At 49.8% G+C, this 8,928-nt stretch overlaps 2 protein-coding genes across 3 annotated transcripts in view; one reads left to right on the forward strand and one right to left on the reverse strand.

The window, feature by feature from the left end:
• The window catches only part of Ppara (peroxisome proliferator activated receptor alpha), a 74,738-nt gene extending 68,270 nt beyond the window's left edge, over positions 1-6,468 (forward strand). For both annotated transcript variants that reach the window (XM_052748562.1, XM_052748561.1), the window contains exon 8: positions 619-6,468. In XM_052748562.1, coding sequence (XP_052604522.1) covers positions 619-866 — 248 coding nt within the window. In that variant the 3' untranslated portion in view covers positions 867-6,468. The remainder of the gene's footprint in view (positions 1-618) is intronic.
• A 108-nt stretch (positions 6,469-6,576) lies between these two features.
• Positions 6,577-8,928, reverse strand: Cdpf1 (cysteine rich DPF motif domain containing 1). Its single transcript, XM_052748563.1, has 3 exons — positions 8,816-8,928; positions 7,894-8,005; positions 6,577-7,166 (listed from the first exon to the last, which is right to left on the reverse strand). Exons 1-3 carry the CDS (start codon positions 8,926-8,928, stop codon positions 7,032-7,034), a joined length of 360 nt encoding a protein of 119 aa, XP_052604523.1. The 3' UTR covers positions 6,577-7,031.

Below are 8,928 nucleotides of genomic sequence, written 5' to 3' on the forward strand. Positions count from 1 at the left end.
AGCAGCTTTTAAGCCCTAGTCATGGATGGATGAGGCTTAAAAAGGCACAGCTGTCTGGATGGGCTAGGACCTGAGACTGTACCAGGAAGGTCACCTGGTGTGAGCAATGGTACTTCCTGCTGGGTCCTCTCCCAACTCCAGGGGCTCCTTGGCATACTGTCCAGCCATGATCCTCCCTAGCCCTGGTCACTTCTCAGTCTGCTCTCCACCTGGGACTCACCAGAGATACCGATAACATTGCTTTAAGGCAGAGCCTGATCCTGTCCCACTCCTTAGGTGCTTAGCTTTCATCCGGGAGGAAGTACTTCATTTCTTCACTACACACTACACAAAGATGTGGCATGGTTTGGGGCTTGTCAGGTAAATCCAAAAGTAGAGACTGCACCATAAGGGGGGACCAGCCCTATGTGCTGATCCTGTAAATAACTAGGCGTGTTAGTCTGTCCCCATCAGAGCCAGTGACTGTGGAAAAGTCTGTCTGACCTCTGGTCAGGTTGCCATGTGAAGGTCACTCAGCGCCTTCTCCACGGGGCCACAAGCAGCAACACTTGGCTCCTCCACGGACCAGTGGCTCTCGGATGGTCACACTCAGACGTCTCTTTCTTCTTTTGAGCGTAGATCGGCCTGGCCTTCTAAACATAGGATACATTGAGAAGATGCAGGAGGGGATCGTGCACGTGCTCAAGCTCCACCTGCAGAGCAACCATCCGGATGATACCTTTCTCTTCCCAAAACTTCTTCAAAAAATGGTGGACCTTCGGCAGCTGGTCACGGAGCATGCGCAGCTCGTGCAGGTCATCAAGAAGACCGAGTCTGACGCAGCATTGCACCCGCTACTGCAGGAGATCTACAGGGACATGTACTGATTTTTCTTGAGATGACCGTCCAGGGACCTCTGAGGTCTGCAGCCCCACACAGGAGAGCAGGGATTTGCACAGATGGCCACCCTCCTACCCTTGGAGATGAAGAGGGCTGAGCCTAGGTAATGGAGGCTCTTCCCACATCTTTCCTTTCTGAATGGGCACTTCTAAGAATGCCTACTATTCAAATGCTGGTGATCGGAGGCTAATAGGATTCAGACAATCACGGAGAATGGCAATCCCCAGTCTGATCTTAACTGGTCCAATGTTAATCAATGCACCTCTCTACATCACATTTATAATTTGCCATTAATTAATGTGTAACCTCCCAAGTCTGAGTGTTCTTTTCTCTGCTTACCCGTCCTTCTGACTGTGTGTGCCCTTGTAAATCCCGAAAACTAATCTGCACTTTTTAATCTTTAAAACCTACAAGTCAAGATGTGGCCCAAGGCTAGCCATTTAAACATGGCAAAAAAAAAAAAATGTTTACTGGGAAGGCTTCACTTCCGTTTCCTGGCTCTAAGAAAGAGAGCTGGCTTCTGAGAACATTCAAGAATGGTTAGAATGCAGCCCCATCATTTTCTTTGTTGATTCACTGTTTTGGAGGGTATAACTAATGTGTGGGGGGGGGGGGGCGGGAAAAGCATTTCCGGGTTTTCGTAGAAGTTCCCAGAAAGCTACAATCTCAAGAAGCCTCAGGAGGCTTGAGCTAATGTCTGATACACAAAGACAGGATGAGCCCGAGTGACTAGTTCTGCAATCCTGTTCATGTTGAACCCGGAGCGTGTGGGCATGACAGCAATTCCAGAGATGGATTGACAGATTTGTAAACGCTCTTCCAGGCCCCTCTGGCAGCTCCTTTAATAAGACACTTTATGGCTTTTTTTTTTTTAAACTCTTGGTGGGGAGATACTACCTGGAGTAGAGAAGACAAAAGTGACGTTGCTACCCAGGCTGGGAGGATCTGGTCACCCTGGATCCTATTTGTACCCAATCAAAGATCTCACAACACTTGATTGGTTTGTTGTTGTTGTTTCAAAGAATTAGATGGTAAAGTCCCTTTTCCTCGGTCCCATTGGGAAGGCAGTGCTGACCATCTTCAAGAGAAACATGCGCAAAGAATTCTCAGACCTCACGGACCTGCCAGTACCTGCCCTCCAAGAGGGTGACTGCATATTTCAGATCAGGTTGTATCTTTTATGCCCCTGCCCCATCTTTAGAAAATTTTGGCTCTTCCGACATTATCATTATTTGTTATTAAAGAACGATCAAGATGGATACTGCTAAGGAGTTGAGGATGTAGCTCACATTTGGTAGAGGGCTTCCCCTAATCCCTAGTGCTGCTTTATGCCGGGCATGGTGGTACATGCCTCTAACCTCAGCAGACGTTCAAGGTCACCTTCAGATACATAATTAAGTTTGATGCCAGTCTGTGCTGCACGAGACCCTGTTTTGTTTTTAAAGATTGATGCTGATAAAATGTTTACTATCAGTATTATGAAAACAGTAGGAAGAAAAATATGGCCATGACATTTCAAGGAGGAAAAAGGGAAAATTAGGATCAAGACATGCTTTAAGATTTGCACACTTATGGTAGGGTGGTGGTGGTGCACATCTTTAATCCCAGCACTCGGGAGGCAGAGGCAGGTGGACCTCTGTGGGTTTGGGGCCAGCCTGGTAGGGTCAGCTTGGTCTACCAAGCTAGTTCTGGGACAGCCAGGACTACACAAAGAAACCCTGTCTTGAAAAACAAAAACAAAAAACCACTAAGATTTACGCACTTACTGGCTTCCTCCCTTCCTCCTATAACGAGTCTCTTTCTGTCCCACCAGCCAGCTCCCAAATAATGACACAGAGACTTCTTATTAATTATGAAAGCCCAACCTATAGCTTAGACTTGCTCCTAACTAGTTCTTATAACCTAAATTAACCCTTTTATATTAACTATGGTCTGTCACGTGGTGTTACCTCTCTTCCACCTTGCACCTCCTGTGTCTTCTCCATGTCTCCTGGAGTCTTCTATGCACTTAGATTCCTCCCCCTCTTCCTTTCTCTCCCCGGAAATCCCACCTATACCTCCTGCCTAGCTATTGTCCCTTCAGCTTTTTATTACACCAGTCACAACAATACATCTTCACACAGTGCACAAATATCCCACAACATCCCCCTCTCTCTGCCCAGGCTTTTTGAGAATCAGAGGCAGAGCAAATCATTTCCATATATGATCCCAGTGAGGGTTGAGCTCCTTCAGGAAGAAGCCAGCCTTTGTGGCACATGGCCTATCCAGTCATTGGCCCTTCCTGCAGGGCTAGAGCTGGTCCTAGGTTTAGAGGGTCAAAGGTTGGATTCTAGTTCCAAATCTCTTCCGTGCCCCTGTCCCCCACCAGGGTAGGCTTCTGTTCTTATGGGCCTTAGGCAAATGCTGCTCCAGTGTAGGTGACCTTGGAAAGTGAGTTTTGAGTCATAGGGTTTTTTTTTCTATTTGAACTTGCATAAAACTTATAAAAAGTAGTCCCTTGCTGTATGCTTTCAGCATGGATCACAGAGCTGATTGACAAGTTCTGTGTCGGTTTGCATCTTAGCTGATGCTCAATGGTATTCATGAAGATTTGGTTCTCTTAGAGCACCAGTAAGTTATCCTCAGTGAAGCCAGGAGGGACCACAGTGGCCTCGGCTTGAAAGTCACTGACTTTGTGCACTCTCATTAATGGGAAGGATATTCACGATGTGGCCACATAGTGCTAGGATCTTTCAGGCCACTAGTCAAGACTTATCAAGGTAACAGTAACCCAAGGCATGCCAGGTCAAATACTGTGGCACATTTAGGAATGAGAAAGTGGGCAGCTGTGGTCTGCAAGGTGTCAGTGGCATCAGCCAACAGCCCAATAAGAGATGCCACCTTAGCTCCTGGAGCCCTAGAGCAGGGGTGTGGAGCCACTTCCCGTCACTGATGGCAAGACTCCCCTGGTGCCAGACTCCTTGGAGACCGATGGGGACCAAGTAGCCTTGCTGCCCCTCTTCCTCAACTACTGGTGTGTCCCGTCCTGCCTCACTGGCCATGTGTTTTGAACATGTCTTGCTGAACTTCAGCTGAAAGTTCTTCTGTTGCCCCGAGATTGACCAGCCTTTGGCCCGGGGCCTCCTACAGCTGGAAAGCCTACCACCTTCAGGGAATCTCTCTTTCACCTGTGTGGCCTTTCAAGAGGAAGATTCCACTGGGAAAATGCAGCAGCTGCCTACCACTGCTCACCCAGCATGCAGAGTTGGTCCCGGTGTCCCCCGCACAGCCTCTGGAGGGCTGAGAACAGGAACCTAAACCGACCTTTAAGTAGACACCACCAGCCCGATGGCTGGAGGGCCAGCCTGGTTTCCTGGTGGCCCACCAGGTACCACTCTGACCCCAGTTCACATTTGCATGACTGACACCCTTGAAGAGAGTAAGACAAGAATTTTAGAGCAACGGCCTGCACTCAGAACAGAGATGACCTTTGTCTTTCTCTGAAAACACAGCACACACTAAAATCTGCATCAGGACAGGTTTGGGTTTAAAATAAGTGGATCATGTTCCTCACTGAGCCTCCTCTGAGGAATGTGTTGGCATCTCTGGTTGTACCTCAGTGGAGTGGGCTTCAGGCTCATCAGGAAAAGATGTGTGGCCCCTTATCAGGACAGAGTGTGAGAGGCTGCTGCCACCTGGCCTGTCACCATCCTGGGACCCCGGGGACATTTTCTCAGCATCAGACCCCAACAGCTGTCTCATCCACTTCTCAGAATCTCATCTGAGACATGAGAAACGCTGCCCGTTGCTTAGCTCCCCCAAGAGAATTCATTTTGTCAGGGAGAATGGTTGCATAGTGAGGCGCACTTTCTGGGGAGTCCTGTGCCAACCAGAACCGACCAAACTGCATCCATGGTCAGGGCCATGTCTTGACCAAGCAGCTGACAGCACTCAACACCTTAGTGGCTGCCAGGTGCCATTCTTGGCAAAAGGAAATGAGAAATATCAAGTTTTATGTCATAGACAGTGACCAGGTTCCGTTTCATATTCTTTTTTATTTAAGTTTGCCAGTTGGGGTCAAATAGGAAAACCCTGGAGTTCTCTGTAGAGAGGGGAAATAATGATCCCCTCTTCTCTTTCCCCTGTACCCAGCTTCCAATTCATTTATTCATCCCCAGGGCACAGGTCACCCTGACAGTGGTGAGGCCATAGCAAAGGCAGGTGGATCTCTGGGCTCCCTGGCCTGCAGGGGGGACACTTGGGCATGTTTCCCTGGCCCCTGGGACTTGTCCAGTCACATAGAGCCTGGATTCGGGCCCTGAAGACCAGTGAGTTGCTGACCTAGTGAAGTTGTCACTGTGGGAAAATTCCCTTTAAAAAAAGGCACAGCCAGCTCTTTCGTCAGGCCTGAAACTAAGTGTACCTCACAACAGATGAATGCCACTTGGCACCTTTCTAGGAAGATGTCAGTATTATCCATGTTACTTGTCACTGTGTTTTCTGCACTGAATGAAAAAGACTTATCTTCATAGCTGTATCTTAAATACTGTGATTTCTGTTTTTGTTTTTTAAACACTTTGATACAAGTAGTTGACTAGCTTGTGATCGTGTGTCTAATCCCCAACACCTGGAATCTTCTAAGTCAGGGTTCGGTGCGGTTTATGTTCAAAGCCTGGCTCTTGAACCCGCTCGACACACCGCTGCCCATGAGTGCACACCCCACACCTGAGCTGTGCACCATCTCTCCCCAATGTGTGAATCTGCTCCTTTAGTCAATTCTTTTTTTTCTCTACCCTTGCAACAAGTGTAAACCAATCTGTTTGTATCCATCTCTGCCAGCCAGGCCTTTCTGAACCCTGGCTGGAAGTCACCAACCTTACACCAGAGTTTCTATCAAGGCCACTGAGTAGGCTTGTCGGGTTAAAAACTGTCTGCTATTCAGGGAATTGTTACCTATGAATTACCAAAGAACTGTGGCAATCTGAGCTGTTCCACTTCGTCCCCACGTCATTTCCAGTGTCCTGGCCACATTTCTACACGGTGTGTCTTCGTAACACCCTCCAAGTTCCACAGTCCCATCACACTAGAGCCCAAGGGGAGGGGTCTGATGGACACGCACGAGGACATGATCATTTCCAAAGCAAGGTCTGAGCCTGGCTTTCTGCCACCTGCTCACGACTGTCCTTGGTGCCCGACCTGGGGGCTTGCAGCCCTTCACTTCTGTGATAAGAACAGTTCTGAATGGGGATTATTGAGCTGGTGCCAACGGCCTCTCGCACCTCCCAGCTGTTTGTGGATACAGGGCTACCCCGGACATCAGGAATCCAGGGTGAACACAGAAGGGCAAATAGAATTTTCTAGTCATATGAACTGATTGGTTCCAGGCAATTAGAAAATGGCTATAACTTAACCTTAATTAAAAAAAAATACTGAGTCTTCATTTTCTCCATAGGAGATTGAACTGACTATATGCATTGATTTATATCCTGAATTTATGGGAACCTGTATGTTTGGAATGTCCTACTGTAAGACTGATGAATGTAAAGAGTTAATTTCAGGGTACAGTTTTGCCTTAATGGTTTAAAAAAAATAAACTATTTTTAAAAATTAGCTGGTTCATTTTGAATGATGCTGGGACAGGGCTGGTTTGCACAGACCAAGCCTCACAGACTGGCCCCGATGGGATGCACGGGGTGTCCAAGTAGGTCAGTGAAAAGGTTACTTAAACCATTAGTTTATTCTTCAGGTTTTTAATTATAAACATGCTACAGGGTAGAGGTTTAAATCATTCCCCAGGCATTGCCCAGGATATGACGTAACCCTTGCATATCCTCGGGCCTTGCCACTGGCCCTCAGAGGCTGATTTCCCTACAGGCAGATGACATCATGTTACTTGGAAGTCCTGGACAGAAGCTAGGAGTCTCCACAGGTACATCTACAGGAAGTGTCTACCAACTGTCTGCTGAAGGAGGCTCCCTTTCCCTCACTCCTGACCTCCACCAGAGGCCAGCCCTGGAGCTGCAGCTGGATCCACTCTTGCTGTCTGTCCTCAGTCTTGGCCGGCTCCTCAGTTCCCAGGACTGCAGGTACTCCACAGTTCAGAGAAGGCCAGATACACAGCTCCCAGCCGAGCCAACACAACAATGCACAGGAGGAGGCTGTGTGCCCGCCAGTCAGGGATGGCTGGAAGGTCTCTTGGAGGCGCCCTTTCTCTTCTCCACATCCTGCCGGATTTCCTGAGGGAAAGCACTGATATTCTCCTGAACGCAGGGGAGGCAGACCCTCTTGGAGTAGAACAGGCTGCAGTCCTGTGAGAGGGAACAGGGCTAGAACATTGGGGGACACAGTGTCGCCTCCCCCACATAAGGCACAGGGAGACGCAGCAACCTGAGCAACAACAACAACAAAAAGCACCAAGGGCTGGCGGTGGCCATCCTGCTTGAACTTCTGAGGAACAATCCCTTGCAATGGAGATCACCTTACTAACAAAGTATCGGTTAATCCAAGAAAGGGGAAGATGCATAGCATTCTTGAGGCAACCCCCACGTATGCTTGCCAAGCACAGCCCAAATCCAAGGAGTGGCACTTGAGGTTCCTCAGAGGCTGGCCCCAGCCCACTCTTCCAGTCTGTTGACCTCAAACGCTCCCTCCAGTCTTTCCTCCAAGTGGTGGGACCTGAGGCTCCTGCCACCATCCCATACATCAACCAGACAGCAAAGAGAGGGGACAGTTGTTGGGCATGACCTATGGCAAGGCCCCTTGTGTGCACTGACCCTGCAGCAGGTGCCCGGGGACTCTCAGACTACTGTAGGACTACTGCAAGGCCAACTGCTAAGATTTCCTCTACTCACCCCAGGCTGAGACGCTCTACCTGCCCTCACTGGCCCCTTCCTTTTGCCCTTCTGACCCCAAGGATAGGCTATCTGTCATCTAAGAACCCCCACCCCTTTTCCAGCTGGTGATCAGGAGGTCCCCAGATCTGGGGGCGGGGGGGGGGGGGGCGCGCAAAAACGGGAAGTTCCCAGGTGTACCTACCGGGCCCACACACACCAGCCTGCCGCACACACTGCACCGCGCGCCGAGGACCAGAAACCTGGCCTTGTCTGAGGAGAAGGGATCCTTCATGATGTAGCTCTCCTCCAGGAGGCTGTAGAAAAGGGACATTCTGCTGTGAGCCATGGCAGAGATGGACAGCAGCAGCAGGAGCCTCAGCAGGAGGAACTAGTTTACCTACGCCCCGTGGGGAAATGGTAGAAAGCCTGGCAGCTGGTGGACAGGTGGGAACTGAGATGCGACCCAGCCTCAGCTCCACAAGGTGCAGTGGAAGCCTCTCAATGCACTCCAGAGCAAGTAGGAGTCACTAGGTGGGCTCATGAGGTCAGCAAGGGGCACATTCTTCCCCGTCCCACACACATCAGGATGAGAGCAATCAAGTGGCATGATAATCCAGGGAAGACAAGGAAATGAGCCTGGTCCCCTGCCGATTTCTCACATGATGGTTGAAGAAGGATGAGCCATGCAAATCAACAAGCTTGGGACCATCTCTGTTCCCAGCCTGCATGAAGCAGACCTTCAGGAAGCTGGTCCTTAGGAACCACTGGGAACCCACCCAGCCCAGATGCCACCAGCAGGGACAGGATAGGGCACAGCCCCACATGAAAAAGCCACCATGCTCCTCCATTGCTGTTTGGCCTGGGCCACAAGGCTTCCACCTCATAGACAGATCGAGTGCCTAACTGTCAGCAGCACCTACAAGGAGGGCAGGGAGTCCTCACAGAGTTTTTAAAAAAGCTTTGCAGCCTTGCCTGGGGCTTCCTCAGGCTATGTCTGGAGCATTCAGAACAAGGGCAAAGACTGATCTAAAGTACAACACCCAAGCCAGGTATCATACTCTACACAGCACCTGCCAAGCAGTACTGGTCAGAACTTCTTGAGCACTGCCCAAGTGCATACTCACACAACAGCTTGGGTGTCTGGGGGCTTCTGCCCCACGTAGCTGTAAGGAGCTGTCAAGGCACAGAGCTGGCATTCAAACATGCCCAGGGGGTGGGGCTCTGCCTCGGATGCCAT

Source organism: Peromyscus californicus, unplaced genomic scaffold (assembly GCF_007827085.1).
Source record: "Peromyscus californicus insignis strain IS unplaced genomic scaffold, ASM782708v3 Scaffold_20__1_contigs__length_68692818, whole genome shotgun sequence".
Classification (NCBI taxonomy): domain Eukaryota; kingdom Metazoa; phylum Chordata; class Mammalia; order Rodentia; family Cricetidae; genus Peromyscus; species Peromyscus californicus.

Coding starts and splice junctions, on each gene's coding strand:
- Cdpf1 (XM_052748563.1), bottom strand. CDS start 8,928: ATGGCATCCGAGGCAGAGCCCCACCCCCTGGGCATGTTTGAATGCCAG. Junction 8,006..8,815: donor CCAGACACCCAAGCTGTTGT/GTGAGTATGCAC, acceptor CCTTTTCTACAG/CCTCCTGGAGGAGAGCTACA. Junction 7,167..7,893: donor GGCTGGTGTGTGTGGGCCCG/GTAGGTACACCT, acceptor TCCCTCTCACAG/GACTGCAGCCTGTTCTACTC.